The sequence below is a fragment of the Coffea arabica genome, chromosome 5c (assembly GCF_036785885.1).
Source record: "Coffea arabica cultivar ET-39 chromosome 5c, Coffea Arabica ET-39 HiFi, whole genome shotgun sequence".
NCBI classification, from domain to species: Eukaryota; Viridiplantae; Streptophyta; class Magnoliopsida; order Gentianales; family Rubiaceae; genus Coffea; species Coffea arabica.
The window spans coordinates 14,709,561-14,729,368 of NC_092319.1; the positions used below are offsets into that span (position 1 = coordinate 14,709,561).

General features: G+C 37.8%; 1 protein-coding gene across 2 annotated transcripts; it reads left to right on the forward strand.

The window, feature by feature from the left end:
• The first annotated feature begins 534 nt into the window (after window positions 1-534).
• Window positions 535-8,455, forward strand: LOC140004489 (ATP-dependent zinc metalloprotease FTSH 12, chloroplastic-like). Of its 2 annotated transcripts, XM_072050599.1 has the most exons (7): window positions 535-604; window positions 886-1,109; window positions 1,826-2,103; window positions 2,493-2,570; window positions 2,659-2,901; window positions 2,983-3,123; window positions 8,299-8,455. In XM_072050599.1, exons 1-7 carry the CDS (start codon window positions 561-563, stop codon window positions 8,347-8,349), a joined length of 1,059 nt encoding a protein of 352 aa, XP_071906700.1. In that variant the 5' UTR covers window positions 535-560; the 3' UTR covers window positions 8,350-8,455. The 2 variants fall into 2 exon arrangements, with proteins under 2 accessions (XP_071906700.1, XP_071906701.1); XM_072050600.1 differs by lacking the exon at window positions 8,299-8,455 and having other exon boundaries at window positions 2,987-3,073.
• The last annotated feature ends 11,353 nt before the right edge of the window (window positions 8,456-19,808 follow it).

Consider the following 19,808-nt stretch of genomic DNA (forward strand, 5'->3'; position numbering starts at 1 on the left):
TCTTTACAAATTTCAAACAACAAACCGGTATTGATTTTCAACATGACGCTATTGCTACACTGGCTCAGCTCGCTGCTCCACTTCGTCGCTCCGTCCAGTTGCCCCACTCGGCGCTGGAAAGGTTTAGGTCCCACTTACTTCCCGATTTCGTCAACTGGAATAATTGGATCGCTGGAAGGTAATTTTAAACAATACACACAACTCTGTGTATTTCCGTTTATGCAATTCAATTTTTTTTCGGAGTTGTGAAATAATAATAATAAATGCATGGGTTGATTCTGTTGCTCTGCATACTTGGCACCATTGAATTATTAGCATCATTTTTTTTTCTTTTGGGTTTTTTTAAAAGTTCTTGATTGATGGCCCCTCTCAGTGTGAATCTCAACTAAGGTAATGTGCTTGTTTTCTTGTTTGGGTTTTCAGGACGTAAAGAATTGGGAAGCCAAGTGACTTGGTGTTCTAATTCTTTATGCACTTGTTATGGTGGTTTCTTCTTGAGGAATTTACAAGGCAATTCAAGCACCTCTTATCGACAAAGAAGAGAGCTGGCTAAGGCATATATGGAGACTCTCATTCCTGAGCCTACTCCCACAAATGTCAGAAAGTGTGTGCTACTTTTCCTATCTCACCTGATTTTAGTTTGGAAGAGTACGATTTCAGCTCTCACCGAGGAGCACATGACTTGAACAGTTACTATGACACGAATCTTCTGCATATTTACTTTTATATACATGTTCCAATGTTACCTGATGACATACTTATGACTTCCTTGATAATGTTTGTCATTTGACTGTCTCAATACCTGCCGCCATGATTTTTTTCTTTTATTTTTTAAAGTGCCTTTTGATTGCACTCGTTATCTCAGATGTTTCTTCTTTAATGCAGGTTCAAAAAGGGTTTGTGGAGGAAGACAACTCCAAAGGGCCTAAAACTCAAAAAGTTTATTGAAGGACCTGATGGAACGCTTGTTCATGATAGTTCTTTTGTTGGGGAAGATGCATATGATGATGATGATCATCCCTGGGAGAGTGTAAAAGAAATTATAGACCAAGATGTGAAATTGAACAAAGAAGAGAAGAAGGTTTTGGAAGAAGATTTAACAATTTTGGGTGAGTTTGCAAGTCTGTTTTTCTTCCCTCAAGTTAGTGGGCATGCTCCTTTTACAGACACCCGTGAAAATAAGAAAAGGGAAAAAGATTAATGTTTTTAAATCTGCATTTAACAAGGTTCCTGGGTACATTAATTTTTGGCTTGATGCATGCTTTTTTTTTTAATTGTTTTTATTAAGGACCTGGGACTGGATATTGAGTTGTTTTCTATGTTTTAAGTTAATTAAATTTTAGCTGATTTGGTAATTTAACGTCCTATGTAGAGTTAGTTTATAGAAAACATAAGGATGGAATGTTTTATCAGCAAATATTTTTTGTACAATGTTTCCATTATGTCCTGGTGGAATTCCCGGCTTTAACTATTTTCTTTGACCAGTTGTATACATGTGATTATGTTGTAAGTAAAAATAATGGACTTCAACTGACCAGTGAAGATGCAAGAAGAAACAAGTGTGGAAATGCTGTTGTTTGGTTTGTTATGTCTCTTTTACATACCTGAAGGACTAAACAAAATCAGCATTACTTTGGTAAAAATTGGAGCAGCAAACTTGGATTTGGCATGAATCTGATTTTTTTTTTTTGTGAGTAGTACAAAGTGGAAATTTGATGGGGGTCAAGATGCTGTTAGGTGCCAGCTGCCGCCTTAAGTGCCCCACGATCTGCGTGATGGCCTGTTAATGTGGTTAAATAGCTTTTTTAACAACCTTCTTTTGCAGGAGAAAATCAGGAGAGTCGAGGAACTTGGCGTGAAAGGCTTCAAGCATGGAATGAAATCCTTCAGAAGGATAAGTTAGCTGAACAATTAGATTCATTGAATGCCAGATATGTAGTTGAGTTCGATATGAAAGAAGTTGAGAATAGCCTGCGCAAAGATGTTCTTGAAAAGGTCAAGAACAACCACGGAAACCGAGCGCTGTGGATTTCTAAAAGATGGTGGCGCTACCGCCCTAAACTTCCTTACATGTATTTTCTTCAGAAACTTGATTCTTCTGAGGTAATGATTCTAGTAGTTCATCCTTCTATGTCTGTCTTCGTCTTGCCATTTAGGAAATTGGCGAATCTTTCCTCACGCATTTCTGCACTAATGAGGGAGAGAACTTGTAAAGTTCACATACATGAAAAGATACTTGGTAAAAAAATGATGCAGATGGAGCAATGTGATTTATGTCATGCTTGTGTATGCATAAAACTTGAACCGTGCAACGCTTTCTTGACTGGTTGGCTTCCATTAGTGGGAGTGTGAGATGTTAGATTTCATTGATGAACTCCAGTGGGAGTGTGAGATGTTAGATTTCTTTGATATCCCTTTTTTGATGCTAGGTGCAATAAATTGTTGGAGTCAACTGTAGAAATCAGACTATGATTTGTGTTTGATTTTTGCAGGTCGCTGCTATTGTTTTCGCAGAAGACCTGAAAAGGTTGTATGTGACAATGAAAGAAGGGTTCCCAATGGAGTATATTGTGAGCTTTGCAGCTCTTGGTTATGGTTCAGTTGAAATTGTATTCTTTTTCATTTGAAATTGCATATTTATGCATTGTACTTTCTCAGATAGATATTCCACTTGATCCTTATTTGTTTGAGATGATATCAAGTTCTGGAGCTGAAGTTGATCTCCTCCAAAAGCGGCAGATTCATTACTTTCTTAAAGTTGTCTTTGCTTTGCTACCTGGCATACTGATATTGTGGTTCATAAGAGAATCTCTGATGCTTCTTCACATCACTTCAAGATGTTTCCTTTATAAGAAGTACAATCAACTCTTCGACATGGCTTATGCTGAAAATTTCATTTTGGTAAATTTTATTTTCTCTAAATTTGTAGTTCCGTCGTCGACTTGAGTTTATTTTTGATCTCTTATTCTGCCACTTTCTCAGCCAGTAGGGGAAGTTGGGGAAACAAAGTCTATGTACAAAGAAGTAGTACTGGGAGGAGATGTCTGGGATCTACTAGATGAGTTGCTGATATACATGGGAAATCCCATGCATTATTATGAAAAAGAAGTGAAGTTTGTGCGGGTGAGCTTCCTATGTTGATAACTAAACAGTGGATAAAATATGCCAAGAATTAAAGAGTTGTAATTTTTTCGTGTGTTGAAGATATGTGATCTGATATTATGGAAAGATTTGCTAATATAAATATTAGGAAAGATTTGATTATAGTATCATATATTAATTAGGTATCATATGATTATAGTATCATATATTAATTAGGTAATAGTATGATTATAGTATCTTATGATTATAGTATCCACTTGTGTATATATATATTTGTATATTGTGTAGTCCAAGGTGAAATAGAAGAAAAGTATTTTTTCTCTCCATTTTTCTTAGTTTACATGGTATCAGAGCCCGTCTAGGGTTCTGGGAAAAATACCACCTTTGCTTCTTGTCAATTCCAGCCTTAATTGCTGGTTCCTTTCTTATTCTCTCCAGCCTTCATTGCTGTTCCTGTTACTATACATTTTTTCCCCCCTCCTATTCAATCATGGCGGATGCTACATCCTCAACGTGGCAATTGTCTTCAACTATGGAAGCAGAACAAAGTACACGGAACACAACAGAGCTTCAAAACATCCAGGCAGCATATAGACTAAATGGAAAAAATTATTTGAAGTGGTCTCAATTGGTTCGAACATTCCTGAAAGGAAAAGGAAAGTTGAGTCATCTATTGGAAATAGCACCGGATAGTGAAACGGCGGGGTTTGAAGCATGGGAACAAGAGGATTCAATGATCATGTCTTGGTTATGGAATTCCATGATTCCTGAAATCAGCGATACATGTATGTTTCTTCCTACAGCAAAGGCAATTTGGGATGCCCTTCATCAGACATATTCCAAGGTTAATGATGCAGCTCTTATCTATGACATCAAGACAAAGACAACCGGAGCAAAACAAGGGACAAAAATAGTGACGGAGTATGCCAATTTTCTGCAAAACCAGTGGCAGGAACTGGATTATTACAGGGCACTTGATTTGAACTGTAGCAAATGTGCAGTGTTTATCAAGAAGTTCATAGAAAGGGATCGAGTTTATGATTTTTTGGCTGGCCTAAACTCTGAATTCGATCTTGTACGAATTCAAATTCTGGGCAGGCCAGAGTTTCCTTCTTTAACAGAAGCAATATCCCAAGTACGTCGAGAAGAAAGTCGCAGGGGTATTATGTTAGAGCTACCTTCAATAGAAAATTCAGCCCTTTTAAGTTCCAAATCTCAGCGGTTGGTACTGAACAAGGTTGCTGCGGACAAGACCAATCAAACAAGTGGGCAAAAGAATCGCGAGGAGTTGTGGTGCACATACTGCAAGAAACCATGACACACCATAGATCAATGCTGGAAACTACATGGGAAACCACCCACTCGTGAATGGGGACAAAAAGGTGGCCAGCAAAGGCAGGCTCATATGTCGGTTCAAGATCCAACTCAAGTGATTGGAGGGTTTAGTATGGAGGAAATTGAAAAGCGTAAAAGTATGTTGGAGACAGTTGACAAACCAGCAACTAACAATTCTCAATCAAGGAATCCGGGTATGTGTTCATTGACACTTTCAGGTAAGGCTCTAGTCTCTTTTGCATTTAGTGTTTTAGGCAATGAGCTTAGGAATGTCTGGATTCTTGACTCTGGTGCTACGGACCATATGACTCATATTTCAAATAAATTCAAAACCTATAATCCCTGTCCTAGCAATAGAAAGATTGTTGTTGCAGATGGTACTACAACCACTGTGGCAGGTATCGGTGATGTCCAAGTTACTCCAAATTTGATTCTTAAAAATGTTCTTCATGTTCCTCGATTATCTACAAATTTGATTTCTGTAAAAAAACTTGCCAAGGATCTAGCTGGCTCTGTTATATTTGATGAATCCTGTTGTGACTTTCAGGACCGGGGCTCGGGGAAGAGGATTGGACTAGCTAAGGAGCATGATGGACTCTATTACTTGGATACATCAAGTCAACCAGAATTTAGTAAATCTGCCCTGTCCACATTGTCTTCACCCTCCAATAAAGATGTCATCTGGTTACATCATAGACGTCTAGGTCATGTGTCTTTTTCTGCATTAAAAATAATGTTTCCTTCCTTGTTCAAGGGATTTGATGTTCAGTCTTTTCATTGTGATATTTGCGAGTATGCTAAACACACTCGTGCATCATTTCCTATCAATAATAAACGATCGTCTTCTCCTTTCTTTTTAATCCATAGTGATATTTGGGGGCCATCAACTATTCCAAACATCTTAGGGTCTAAGTGGTTTGTCACATTTATCGATGACTGCACAAGAGTCTCTTGGATCTATTTACTCAAAAATAAGTCTGATTTGAGTTATATTTTCCCTGTTTTTCATGCAATGATTCAAAATCAATTTGGCACCAAGATAAAACACTTTCGTTCAGATAATGCTCGTGATTATTTCAATCAAACCTTGAGTCAGTTTTTCCAAAAAGAAGGAATCATACATGAATCATCCTGTATTACCACTCCACAACAAAATGGAGTGGCAGAACGGAAAAATCGACATCTTCTTTAGTGCACTAGAGCCTTACTGTTTGAACAAAGTGTGCCAAAAACATATTGGGGAGAAGCTGTACTCACATCAGCTTATGTCATAAATAGAATTCCTTCCAAGGTCTTGGGGTTTCAAAGTCCACTAGAGAACCTATCCAAATTTTACCCCGATATTCGATCTTCCTTTAATCTCACTCCTCGAGTTTTTGGATGTACTTCCTTTGTTCATAACCGTGGGAAGTTAGATCCTCGTGCTCTTAAGTGTGTCTTCGTGGGGTACTCATCTACTCAAAAGGGTTACAAATGTTATCATCCACCTACTAGAAAACTCTATGTCTCGGCAGATGTTATATTTGTTGAAAATAAGCCCTATTTCATGACTCCTTATCTTCAGGGGGAGTTAGATACACTTGAAGATAAGGAGTTAAAATTTTCCTCCTTAGAGTTGACCACATCTGAGTCATCCAAATCTGAATTCCAAGAGTCAATTCTTCAATCTGATGTGGTAGAAGGAAAAAAGGAAGACCGTAAAATCTATGACTGGTTCCGGTTTGACCAAGTGTATACAAGGAAAGGAGATCCCATCATGGTTACAAGGCAAGAACAATCCTCTAAACCAAGCTCCGGGAATGAGGTAACAATGAGTGAATCAAATCTGAATTCTACACCACCGACCGACCATTCTTCGAGCTCTAAATCACCTTGTCCTGAGCCTCTTAGCCTTGACCAGGACCTACATCTACCTATTGCTGTAAGGAAAAAACCCCGAGAATGCACCAAAAGACCCCTATATCCATTGTCTCACTTTGTGTCTTTTGAGAAGTTTTCCCCGAGCCATCAAAGCTTCCTTTCCACCTTAAATACAGTCTCTATTCCTAGCTCATTGTCTGAAGCATTATCAAAGAAAGAATGGAGACTTGCTATGGAAGTAGAAATGGATGCATTAGAGAAGAATGGGACCTGGGAATTAGTTGATTTACCAAAGAACAAGAAAATAGTGGGCTGTAAATGGGTGTATGCAGTAAAGTTTAAAGCAGATGGGTCCCTAGAACGCTACAAGACAAGGTTAGTCGCGAAAGGATACACACAGACATATGGAGTAGATTATCGGGAAACATTTGCTCCAGTAGCAAAGATGAATACAGTGAGAATTTTGCTATCCTTGGCTGTTAATTTTGATTGGGAATTACAGCAATACGATGTGAAGAATGCTTTTCTTCATGGAGAGTTAGAAGAGAAGATTTATATGAGCATTCCACCGGGATTCAGTGGGGTTGACAAGAACAAGGTTTGTCGGTTAAAAAAGGCATTATATGGGCTGAAACAATCCCCACGTGCTTGGTTTGGACGATTTGCCAAGGTAATGATAGCTAATGGTTACAAGCAAAGTCAAGGAGATCATACCCTGTTCATAAAGCATTCAGCCTTGGGGGGAGTTACTGTTTTGATTGTATACGTAGATGACATCATAGTGACAGGAAACGATGAAGTAGAGAAGAAAACTTTGAAGTGGTGCCTAGCCAAGGAATTTGAAATAAAGGATTTAGGAAAATTGAAGTATTTTCTGGGAATTGAAGTGGCTCGATCAAGGCAGGGAATTTTTATTTCTCAACAGAAGTATGTTATGGACCTGCTCAAGGAAACAGGCATGACAGCAAGCAAACCAGTTGGAACTCCCATTGAGCAGAATCACAAATTAAGTGAGGCTCATGGAGATACAGCAGTGGACAGAGAGATGTACCAAAGACTTGTTGGGAAACTCATTTATCTCGCACATACTAGGCCAGATATAGTTTACTCAGTCAATGTTATTAGTCAGTTTATGCATGATCCTAGAGCAGTTCATCTACAAGCAGTTTTATCGAGTGCTTCATTACTTAAAGGCACATCCAGGGAAGGGAATTTTATTCAAAAAGGGTCCTGAAATTGATCTGGCAGTTTACACAGATGCAGACTTTGCAGGGTCTCCAGTTGACAGGCGATCAACTTCAGGATATTGTACATTTCTTGGAGGAAACTTAATATCCTGGAGAAGCAAGAAACAAAGTGTGGTAGCAAGGTCAAGTGCTGAAGCAGAGTTCAGGGCTATGGCAGCAGGGGTATGTGAATTATTGTGGGTTAAAATTATCCTAGAAGACTTGAGGATTCAATGGAGCAAACCGATGAAGCTATATTGTGATAACAAATCTGCTATAAGTATAGCTCACAACCCAGTGCAACATGATCGGACGAAGCACATAGAGATAGACAGGCACTTTATTAAAGAGAAGCTAGAAAGTGGACTGATTTGTACTCCATATGTTCCGACAGGACTTCAACTTGCAGATGTGATGACAAAGGGACTGTGTAGCAACATGTTTCATGAAAGTGTTGTCAAGCTGGGAATGGAAGATCTATATTCACCAGCTTGAGGGGGAGTGTTGAAGATATGTGATCTGATATTATGGAAAGATTTGCTAATATAAATATTAGGAAAGATTTGATTATAGTATCATATATTAATTAGGTATCATGTGATTATAGTATCATATATTAATTAGGTAATAGTATGATTATAGTATCATATGATTATAGTATCCACTTGTGTATATATATATTTGTATATTGTGTAGTCCAAGGTGAAATAGAAGAAAAGTATTTTTTCTCTCCATTTTTCTTAGTTTACATCGTGTCATATTATTTGCGTTACAGGGTGTGCTTCTCTCTGGACCTCCTGGAACAGGCAAAACACTTTTTGCCTGAACTCTTGCAAAGGAAAGTGGGTTGCCTTTCGTTTTTGCTTCTGGTGCAGAGTTTACAGATAGTGAAAAAAGTGGTGCTGCAAGAACAAATGAAATGTTTTCTATTGCTAGGAGAAATGTAAGTCTGGCCAGTTTGAAAACCACATTCGATATCTTATAATGTAAATCGTGATGTAGGCTTGTGGTTAAGCTTATTTTTTCCTTGTGTTAGAACAAAAGTTTGATTCAGACCATCTCCATTCTCCTCTCCTCTTCATTCCTTTCTCCCACCCTCTGCTTCTGAAACATCTTGATACAAAGACTACCGTGTCTCCTAAATTTCCCTTTTGCGTGTTTGATGTTTCCATGCTTTATGTTTAACAGTTCCCCATTATTTTTCTGTTGATCATGTTCTTATACATGAAATTTACTAAAGATCATCAGGCAAGAATTCTCTGCCTTTGGAGCTTTTGGAAAAACACATTCTGATTTTCATTAGTTTTGTTTTAGGATTTTTTGTGTTTAAAATTTTTCCCCCCAAAAAACCTTTGATGCCTTTGTGCTATGTCTAGGAAGAACAAAATTTAATCTTCCTTCTTTATGCAGGCTCCTGCTTTTGTTTGTGTTGATGAGATTGATGCTATTGCTGGGAGGCATGTCGCGCCCCATTTTTTGAATAAATGAATAAATAAGATGGTTTAAAAAATGTGTTTTTTGATTCAATTTGTGATTGGAAAATGAATTGTGATTTAAAAGAAAAATGGGTCTAAATGGGGGTTTGAAAATGCGACGATTTGACCCAAAATTATAGTTTAAAAAGGGTTTTTTGAAAAAATGGGAGTCGCCACTTGGTAATGAGTTAAGGTGTACCAAGTCACCTAAAAATGAATTTTTTAGGAAAAAGTTGTAAGAAACCCCTTTTAAACGACTCCTAGTCCACGTAAACCAATGAAAAAGGTTCGGGAGTCACATTTGACGAAGGGGAAGGCAAGGATAAAAATCCAAGGCACCCCTTCGACCTAGCCAAGGCTAGTTGCGTTGATTTAATCAAAGATTTTCTTGTTTTAACCAAAGAATTTATTACATTTGGATGTACTACATGAATGCAAACCCTAGACCTAGGGGTATTGGGGGAAATTTCTCTTCAAAGGTTGAGTGGTGCCAATCACATTAATTGTGAAGCCCAATAACGATCCTTTGAAGAAGTCACGAATAATGCGAGTGGGATGCAAATGAATGGAATGCATGTATGCAATGTGAGGACATGAGTTTAAAAAAAGTAATAAAAGACGATAATATGTAAGTGAAAATGTGCACGTGAGTGGGCAAGTTACGGTATGTGAAATGATAATATGAAGTGCATGTGTGCAAGTGATGATAAAAGTGTTCGTGTGCAAGTGAAGAAACATAAAGGTGCACGTGTGTAAAATGGGAGGAAAAATGAAAGTGTGATGAGGGTATAAAATGGTAGAGTGGATTTAAAGTGTATGAGCCTAGGGAATGCATGCATATTGGGCACGGGGAGACCTAAATCGTGACTCAATTTGCCATTTTATAGAGGGAATACAAGCGTGCTAAGGCTTAGGAAAAGCCACACTCGTCTATATCCCATATTCAAGGGGACTCTCAAGCAAATGAACCCTATAACTAGCATGAAATGCAAAAATCCTAAAATGGAGGGAAAAGGGGTTCGAGGGGCATGCAAAATGATAAAACTAAAAAATGCATGAAATGAAGTGAAACATGCAAACATGTACTAACGAGGGGAAATCCCTAAGGGTCTAGCGTTGGACTAGCCCATTCTATGAATTCCGACTAGCGTTGGACTAGCGGAAACGTACATTCATCCATCACATTCATTCATGGCTATGAAAAGTGAGTAGACATGTCAAACACTCATAAACACATAGCACATAACATTTAGCATGCTCGACTAGATGCAAGGCCCTAACAAAGCAAATTAACACGTAGCAACTAAGCATGCAAGACACATAAGACAATTAAAGCCCTAACTATTACATTTGCTAGCTAGGCACACGTCTTCAATAGGTCTTCATCAAGTGCTCTCCAAGCCCTATCTATTACAAGCCAAGAGGTGTACACATACCCCGTTAAAAGAATAATTTAATGAAAACAAAAGTAAATGACATAAGTAAAAGGAATTAAGGAAAAGCAAGGAAAAGCTAGGAAAGCAAAATAAGCATGCAATTCACTTAACACGTTGGGTCACATAGGAGAGAAACAAAAGGGATAAAAGAAATTATACCGCCCCTTTGAATGGTGTCCTAATGAAAGAAAAATGGCTTCAAAATAATAAAAAGGTCAAGGTACCTCAAATAGTAAAGTATAACAAAGTCACCAAATCTCTCCTAATTGCAATTTAAATGAAATCAAATAATGCATAAGTTTCAAGAAAAGGACCCACCAAGGACCCAATTACCAACTAAAAACCCAATTGCAAACCTTAGTCAACCATTCGAATTCAATCGAAACATTTAAGCACTCCAAAGGTCCCAAGAGCCAAGAAAAGGTCAAACAACCAATTTATTTAGGGAAATTAAAGAAAATAGGCAAACACGAGCTCATTTGGTCATAAAACCCCTAAAGTCATGACTTAAGCGCAATTGAAACAAAGCATGGTAGTTAATTGAAACAAACCAACAATGAAGTTGCACAAATTAAAATTTATCAAGGACCAAATTGATGAAATTATTTAATTGATTGGGTCCTAGTGGACCAAGGGGAGACTTGGGTGGTCAAAGTGCAATGTTAGAAAACTTTGGCATGCATGCATACGTACGAAACAAGATTTTCTGCAATGAACATCTTCTTGGCATTAACAACTGTTGGCTGCCTTTCTAATTCATACACAAATTCTAAACAACTTTAGCTAACCTTTTCACTTATCCAAACTTTGGATTAAACAACCAAACAATCAAGTTCCACATCTAACAAGCAAAACATGGATGGAAACTATACAAACACTTATGAATCCTTTATGCAAGATAGAAGAAGATTGCTGCAATTTGGAAGCTTTTGTAAAGGGTGCGATTTTTGGCAACAAATCTAGTTGTGACTTTCCTTTCCAAAACGCAAATTTCAGACCCAAGGCTTTGTTTAAAACATAAAAAGTTAACCAAGATCATAATGCGGAACTAAGCCACAAGGTCCGAAAATTTGACAGCGAACAAGTAAAAGCATAACCAAAAACTGATGCAAATTTTTTGATAAACTGTCATGCAAAATAATCCAGCTACCTATTTCTATGTGACCAACAAACATTCAGTTCCAACTCAAATATGTTTAGACCCAAACGTCCAAAACCAATCTAGACGTCATGACAACCATTCCAACATTCGAACAAACCAAAAACCTTAGAAGAAAATCACGCAAAGGCTGGAAAATTCTGGGCAAACGTTTCGGCACTTCAAACCAGTTTTTCAAACATAAACCAACCAATTATCATACAATCTTTCTATCTTGTAACATGACACCTGTGGATTCTAACATCAAGATGGTCGGACAAACCAAGCAAAAATCTGAGCAAACTCAGTAAACAATCCTACAACAAGAAGAAAGAAAAATTCTCGACAGCCAATGAACATGAGGAATTCCAGCAACCTTGTGCGAATAACAAAGCTTTAACACGGAGAAAGATTCAAATACCGAGCTCACACTAGACTCCAAAAATACACAGCCAAGATACTATGTAAGAGAGAAACAGAGCAAGAGGAAAGAAAAAGGTTCCAAATCCACTCCAACTTATATTTGTTGCTGCCATTTTATTTCCTAACTCAAGTTTCCAATCAAATTTTTGATCGAAATTTCCTAACCGAACATGCAGATTCTAAACCAAACAAACAAGTATAGAACTTCACCATCTAACAAGACAAACATAAAAAAACCTATGCAAAAGTTTGCAAAGAAATTTATGCATTTAGCAAATCCCAGCCACGGCATTTTTAATCTCCATCAGGCCACCCAGATTTTTTTTGATTTAAACACACAATCTTGAATTAGATATGCCTCATTTCAAAATCCAATTTTACCAAGCAACAAAACTATATGATGACCACGATCAAATGACCAGAAACTTGGAAAGGTTGAAAAATCAGCACTTGAAATCAAAGTTTAGAGGGGAGAATGGCTTACAGTGACAGCTCTTTTGTCGATGGTCTGGGCTACCAAAGCGTGGTGGAGCGCCGACAGCTTCTCAGGAAAACAGCCGCTTCTCAGGAAAACAGCCGACAGCCACCAACGATTCTTCCGTCCGCCTTTTTTGCTCTCAGCTCCAATCCTTCAGCTTTCTATCCCCCCCTTCCCCTCTGTTTCCACTCCTTTCCCTTTTCACTTTCTGGTTGTTTCCCTTGTAAACTCACGGCTCCTTCTCCCTCTGATTCTATGATTCCCTTTTTTTTCTTTCGCTGTTTCTTTTTTTTGGTTCTCTTACTCTTTTCCCCGTCAATCCCCCCTTAACTCTCTCTCCTCTCTGCGGCTGCCCTTTTCCTTGGCTTTTTATAGGTTAGAAAACCTAGAAACCTAGCTACCCTCTTCAACCATTTGCAGCCGAAACCCCTCAGGCCCTTCTGTGCAAACTGCGCTTGCAGCTTGCCGCGACTGGAAAGTGTTTTTTTTTTTTTTCCATTTTCATCATTTTTTCTCTTTTCCTTTTTTTTTTTCTAAATGAACCAAACAAAAATAAAAGATAAATTAAGTAGAAATGACTAAAATAGATAAATAAAACCAAATAAAACAAAAAAATTGCTATTTTTCCTTTTCCTTTTTTTTCCCTTCTTTCTTTTTTTTGATTTTTCTTTTTTCCTCTTTTTTCATGATTTTTCCTTTCTTTTTTTTCATTTTTCATTTTTCATAATTTTCCTTTTTTTCATTTTCGTGATTTTCCTTTTTCGTTTTTTCGTGATTTTCTATGCTATAACTTAAAAATAAACTATAAACTATAAACTAAAAACTAAAAGTCGAATAAAACTAACACGACAAATAAAAAACTAAAAATAAACAGTAAATGAAATTACACCAAAAATTTGGTGTCTACAGTTTGCCCCTCTTTGTCTGAGTTTTGAAAAAATTTGAGACAAAGAAGTAGACACCAAATATTTACCTGTGTTATTCGGCTACGAGCGTCTCGAACGATGGACGCTTTAGAAATGGGGACTGACCCCTTTGACAAAATTTAAAATGGGATTGACCCAAATAGAAAATTTAAAATCGGGACTGACCCAAACAGAAATTTAAAATTGGGATAGATCCACGGGATAGACCCGAACAGAAATTTAAAATTGGGATAGACCCACGGGATAGATCCGGACAGAAATTTAAAATTGGGATAGACCCGGACAGAAATGTAAGATTGGGATAGACCCACGGGATAGACCCGAACAGAAATGTAAAATTGGGATAGACCCACGGGATCTTGTGAAGTTGGCGGCACGAAATCCAGGCCCAACGGGATCTTGTGAAGTTGGCGACACGAAATCCAGGCCCAACGTGAACTTTGCGATGTTGGCGGCACAAAATCCAGGCCCAACGTGATGTTTGAGATGTTGGCGGCACCAAGTCCAGGCCCAACTTGATATTTGGAATGTTGGCGGCATGAAATCCAGGCCCAATGTGATTTTTGGAATGTTGGTGGCACCAAGTCCAAGCCCAACGTGATTTTTGGAATGTTGGCGGCACGAAATCCAGGCCCAATGTGATCCTTGTGAGGTTGGCGGCACGAAATCCAGGCCCAACTTGATGTTTGGAACGTTGGCGGCACAAAATCCAGGCCCAACAGGATGTTTGGAATGTTAAAACCCAATCCTGCCATTCAATTGGTCAAGAAATTGAGCGTGATTGTCACGAAAGTAGGGAATAGGAGAGTGCGCGGCAGACGCTGAAATTTCGCCAGAAAAGACAACAAGAATTTAAAAGTTTGAGATTTGAAATTGATTTCTTCAAGAAATAGGAAGTTAAACTTAATTTTGATTGATCGATTTTGAAATTTTTTTTTTTTTTGAAAACTTTTCAAGAAATAATTTTTGCCCCAGTCTCCACCGATTATTGTGCAACTGATCACTTGACTTGCATTATGGCATGGTTGCTCCTCCTTAAAACTTTGATTCACTTCTTCTTTGGTCTGAACCCCTCAGTCATATAAAAATTCTTGGGCGACATTTCTCAATTCAAAAGGTTGCCCCAGTTTCGTCCTTTGAAACGCGTTGAATCTGCAAAAGAAAGAACAAATAATGCCACCACCATTCGATCAATTCCTCCTTCAAGAAATGTGTAAACATGAGTACTTTGATGTTTTCCTCCTTGATACTTCGAAAACTCAACTTTGCTCTGTGATCTGATTAAATGCCATTGACTTCCAATGTTAATAAGGCCCTTGATATCCAGAGATTTTCGATAAATCAGGGGGATTGTCAGCCGATGAGACTAAAGAGATAAATAAGATCATGAAACTGATGAAAGAATAGTCTATTTACACAACAAAGTGACAAAAATTTTTTGTAACAATCATTTATTGAAAGAAAATTAATTTTAAAGAAATGAATCTATAATTTGACAAATTACGCTTGAAAAACCAAAGTACTCCGACTTCAAACAAATGCCACGCTTGTCCCTTTAGATATCATCTGCCCTGAGTTCAATATCGGCAATAGAAAAATCATAATGCGAGGAGGAATCCCAAATGAATCAAATCACCAACTTTCTAATTCCAATCTCACTTTTCTCATGAAACTCTACCTTAGCGCCCTTCTAGGTTTTCACTAAGGCTATTCCCACTTCTTTTTCCTTCTTTTTTTCTTATTTTCTTTCATTTTTCATTCTTTTTGCTTTTCTTTCTTTTCTTTTTTTTTCTTCTTCTCTTTTCCTTTTCTTTTCAAAGGTGCCCTTTCGGATTTTTACCTGATGAACAAATCTTGCAAACAACCTTTATCAACTCAAAAAATGTGTTTTAAGAAATAAAGGCATCAGTGCGACAACCCTTCCCTTACAAAATGAGTGAAGGTGTATTGACATCATTTGCCATGTGACTTAGAAAATTTCCTTGAAAGAGGTAATGCCAAGAACGGAAGCCAGGACTTTTTGGCTTTTGTAATGGGGTCTGGTGAGGTGCTAGGAAAGGTTAAGGCTTGAAGGCAGACTTCAAAAAGTAGTTCAAATGATCTGAGATCGCATTTTCATGTTAACCCTATTTTAGGGTTAAACCAAAACTTGTCCCAGTCTATTTTCAACTGAGATTCTTTGTTCTTTCATTTTCTCCCTTTTTCATCAATCTTTTGAAAATTTGCCCCAGTTTATGCTCAATGGAGGCTTTTCCCCTTCATTTTCTTTCTTCTTTTGATTTTTCGACCTTCTGCCTTTCTTTTGAATTTTTCACCAAATTTGCCCCAGTTTATGCTCAACTGAGGTTCTTTTTCTTCTTTTGATTTTGTTGCTGTATTGCTTTTCATTTCTTGGGACTTTTCTTTCTTTTTCAACTCAACTTTGCCCCGATGTGGGGTTTGCGATTCTCAGGGGTTGCCAAATGAAGTATTTTATTCTGAAGGCTCAAAAGGGATAACTAAGGATATAATGTCTTAATGGGAAAAGAAGAGGGCCTGACTTTCATTCCGATCTTCGCATTAACTCTAAAAGAAAACTTTCGTTTATCAGATGAAAATTTCTTACACATCTCCGAATTGATTGGCTGAGGGAACAAGTGCTCCACCAGGCGATACCTTTTTGACGATAAGAGCACCTCAACAATTTGGGCAAACTCTCCTTTTGGCTTCATTTTGTACTGATAAAAATCACCTTAATGCTTTGCCTTCTCGTCTGAATGGTCATGATTTGACCCTTTAGTGGTAACCACAGACCAATCCTCTTGATCATACTGACCACGATGGACTGTGTTCGACTGCTTCTTATTCCTAATCTTGATCCCGATTCGGCTTGGACTTCTTTTATTCCATTCGGGCTTCTTTGAAACATTTTCGGATGCCTCTTCCCTACTCATCTCATTTTTGAAATTCACATTCGTATTTATGAGATCACTGCCATCAAATTTCTGAACAGTGATATCCAAAGGGTCAGACGGTTTTATTCTGGGCCATCTGAAAAGAATGTGTAAGTCACAATATATAAGACTGTACATTTTATTGAAAAACCAGACTTAATATAATGGAACGTGTCTTTAGCAGTCACTTGATTGAAAACTATTTACAAAAAACATATTTAAACAAAAGACACATGTATGTACGATTTTCATTTGTTTTAACAAAAACAACTCCCCAAATTTATCAAAACTTCCCTTCAAAAGGAACCTCACTAATTCAGCCAACAATGAAGTTGCACAAATTAAAATTTATCAAGGACCAAATTGATGAAATTATTTAATTGATTGGGTCCTAGTGGAACAAGGGGAGACTTGGGGGGTCAAAGTGCAATGTTAGAAAACTTTGGCATGCATGCATACGTACGAAACAAGATTTTCTGCAATGAACATATTCTTGGCATTAACAACTGCTGGCTGCCTTTCTAATTCATACACAAATTCTAAACAACTTTAGCTAACCTTTTCACTTATCCAAACTTTGGATTAAACAACCAAACAATCAAGTTCCACATCTAACAAGCAAAACATGGATGGAAACTATACAAACACTTATGAATCCTTTATGCAAGATAGAAGAAGATTGCTGCAATTTGGAAGCTTTTGTAAAGGGTGGGATTTTTGGCAACAAATCTAGTTGTGACTTTCCTTTCCAAAACGCAAATTTCAGACCCAAGGCTTTGTTTAAAACATAAAAAGTTAACCAAGATCATAATGCGGAACTAAGCCACAAGGTCCGAAAATTTGACAGCGAACAAGTAAAAGCATAACCAAAAACTGATGCAAATTTTTTGATAAACTGTCATGCAAAATAATCCAGCTACCTATTTCTATGTGACCAACAAACATTCAGTTCCAACTCAAATATGTTTAGACCCAAACGTCCAAAACCAATCTAGACGTCATGACAACCATTCCAACATTCGAACAAACCAAAAACCTTAGAAGAAAATCACGCAAAGGCTGGAAAATTCTGGGCAAACGTTTCGGCACTTCAAACCAGTTTTTCAAACATAAACCAACCAATTATCATACAATCTTTCTATCTTGTAACATGACACCTGTGGATTCTAACATCAAGATGGTCGGACAAACCAAGCAAAAATCTGAGCAAACTCAGTAAACAATCCTACAACAAGAAGAAAGAAAAATTCTCGACAGCCAATGAACATGAGGAATTCCAGCAACCTTGTGCGAATAACAAAGCTTTAACACGGAGAAAGATTCAAATACCGAGCTCACACTAGACTCCAAAAATACACAGCCAAGATACTATGTAAGAGAGAAACAGAGCAAGAGGAAAGAAAAAGGTTCCAAATCCACTCCAACTTATATTTGTTGCTGCCATTTTATTTCCTAACTCAAGTTTCCAATCAAATTTTTGATCGAAATTTCCTAACCGAACATGCAGATTCTGAACCAAACAAACAAGTATAGAACTTCAACATCTAACAAGACAAACATAAAAAAAACCTATGCAAAAGTTTGCAAAGAAATTTATGCATTTAGCAAATCCCAGCCACGGCATTTTTAATCTCCATTAGGCCACCCAGATTTTTTTTGATTTAAACACACAATCTTGAATTAGATATGCCTCATTTCAAAATCCAATTTTACCAAGCAACAAAACTATATGATGACCACGATCAAATGACCAGAAACTTGGAAAGGTTGAAAAATCAGCACTTGAAATCAAAGTTTAGAGGGGAGAATGGCTTACAGTGACAGCTCTTTTGTCGATGGTCTGGGCTACCAAAGCGTGGTGGAGCGCCGACAGCTTCTCAGGAAAACAGCCGCTTCTCAGGAAAACAGCCGACAGCCACCAACGATTCTTCCGTCCGCCTTTTTTGCTCTCAGCTCCAATCCTTCAGCTTTCTATCCCCCCCTTCCCCTCTGTTTCCACTCCTTTCCCTTTTCACTTTCTGGTTGTTTCCCTTGTAAACTCACGGCTCCTTCTCCCTCTGATTCTATGATTCCCTTTTTTTTCTTTCGCTGTTTCTTTTTTTTGGTTCTCTTACTCTTTTCCCCGTCAATCCCCCCTTAACTCTCTCTCCTCTCTGCGGCTGCCCTTTTCCTTGGCTTTTTATAGGTTAGAAAACCTAGGAACCTAGCTACCCTCTTCAACCATTTGCAGCCGAAACCCCTCAGGCCCTTCTGTGCAAACTGCGCTTGCAGCTTGCCGCGACTGGAAAGTGTTTTTTTTTTTTTCCATTTTCATCATTTTTTCTCTTTTCCTTTTTTTTTTCTAAATGAACCAAACAAAAATAAAAGATAAATTAAGTAGAAATGACTAAAATAGATAAATAAAACCAAATAAAACAAAAAAATTGCTATTTTTCCTTTTCCTTTTTTTCCTTCTTTCTTTTTTTTGATTTTTCTTTTTTCCTCTTTTTTCATGATTTTTCCTTTCTTTTTTTTCATTTTTCATTTTTCATAATTTTCCTTTTTTTCATTTTCGTGATTTTCCTTTTTCGTTTTTTCGTGATTTTCTATGCTATAACTTAAAAATAAACTAAAAACTATAAACTAAAAACTAAAAGTCGAATAAAACTAACACGACAAATAAAAAACTAAAAATAAACAGTAAATGAAATTACACCAAAAATTTGGTGTCTACAGTTTGCCCCTCTTTGTCTGAGTTTTGAAAAAACTTGAGACAAAGAAGTAGACACCAAATATTTACCTGTGTTATTCGGCTACGAGCGTCTCGAACGATGGACGCTTTAGAAATGGGGACTGACCCCTTTGACAAAATTTAAAATGGGATTGACCCAAACAGAAAATTTAAAATCGGGACTGACCCGAACAGAAATTTAAAATTGGGATAGATCCACGGGATAGACCCGAACAGAAATTTAAAATTGGGATAGACCCACGGGATAGATCCGGACAGAAATTTAAAATTGGGATAGACCCGGACAGAAATTTAAAATTAGGATAGACCCGGACAGAAATGTAAGATTGGGATAGACCCACGGGATAGATCCGGACAGAAATGTAAAATTGGGATAGACCCACGGGATCTTGTGAATTTGGCGGCACGAAATCCAGGCCCAACGGGATCTTGTGAAGTTGGCGGCACGAAATTCAGGCCCAACGTGAACTTTGCGATGTTGGCGGCACAAAATCCAGGCCCAACGTGATATTGTGAATGTTGGCGGCACAAAATCCAGGCCCAACGTGATGTTTGAGATGTTGGCGGCACCAAGTCCAGGCCCAACTTGATATTTGGAATGTTGGCGGCACGAAATCCAGGCCCAATGTGATGTTTGGAATGTTGGTGGCACCAAGTCCAAGCCCAACGTGATTTTTGGAATGTTGGTGGCACCAAATCCAAGCCCAACGTGATTTTTGGAATGTTGGCGGCACGAAATCCAGGC

Excerpts from the sequence above, each read along its gene's own strand:
- LOC140004489 (XM_072050599.1), top strand. The coding sequence starts at position 561 with ATGGAGACTCTCATTCCTGAGCCTACTCCCACAAATGTCAGAAA. Across the intron at positions 2,104-2,492 it reads AGAAACTTGATTCTTCTGAG|GTCGCTGCTATTGTTTTCGC; the intron begins GTAATGATTCTA and ends TGATTTTTGCAG. Across the intron at positions 2,571-2,658 it reads GGTTCCCAATGGAGTATATT|ATAGATATTCCACTTGATCC; the intron begins GTGAGCTTTGCA and ends GTACTTTCTCAG.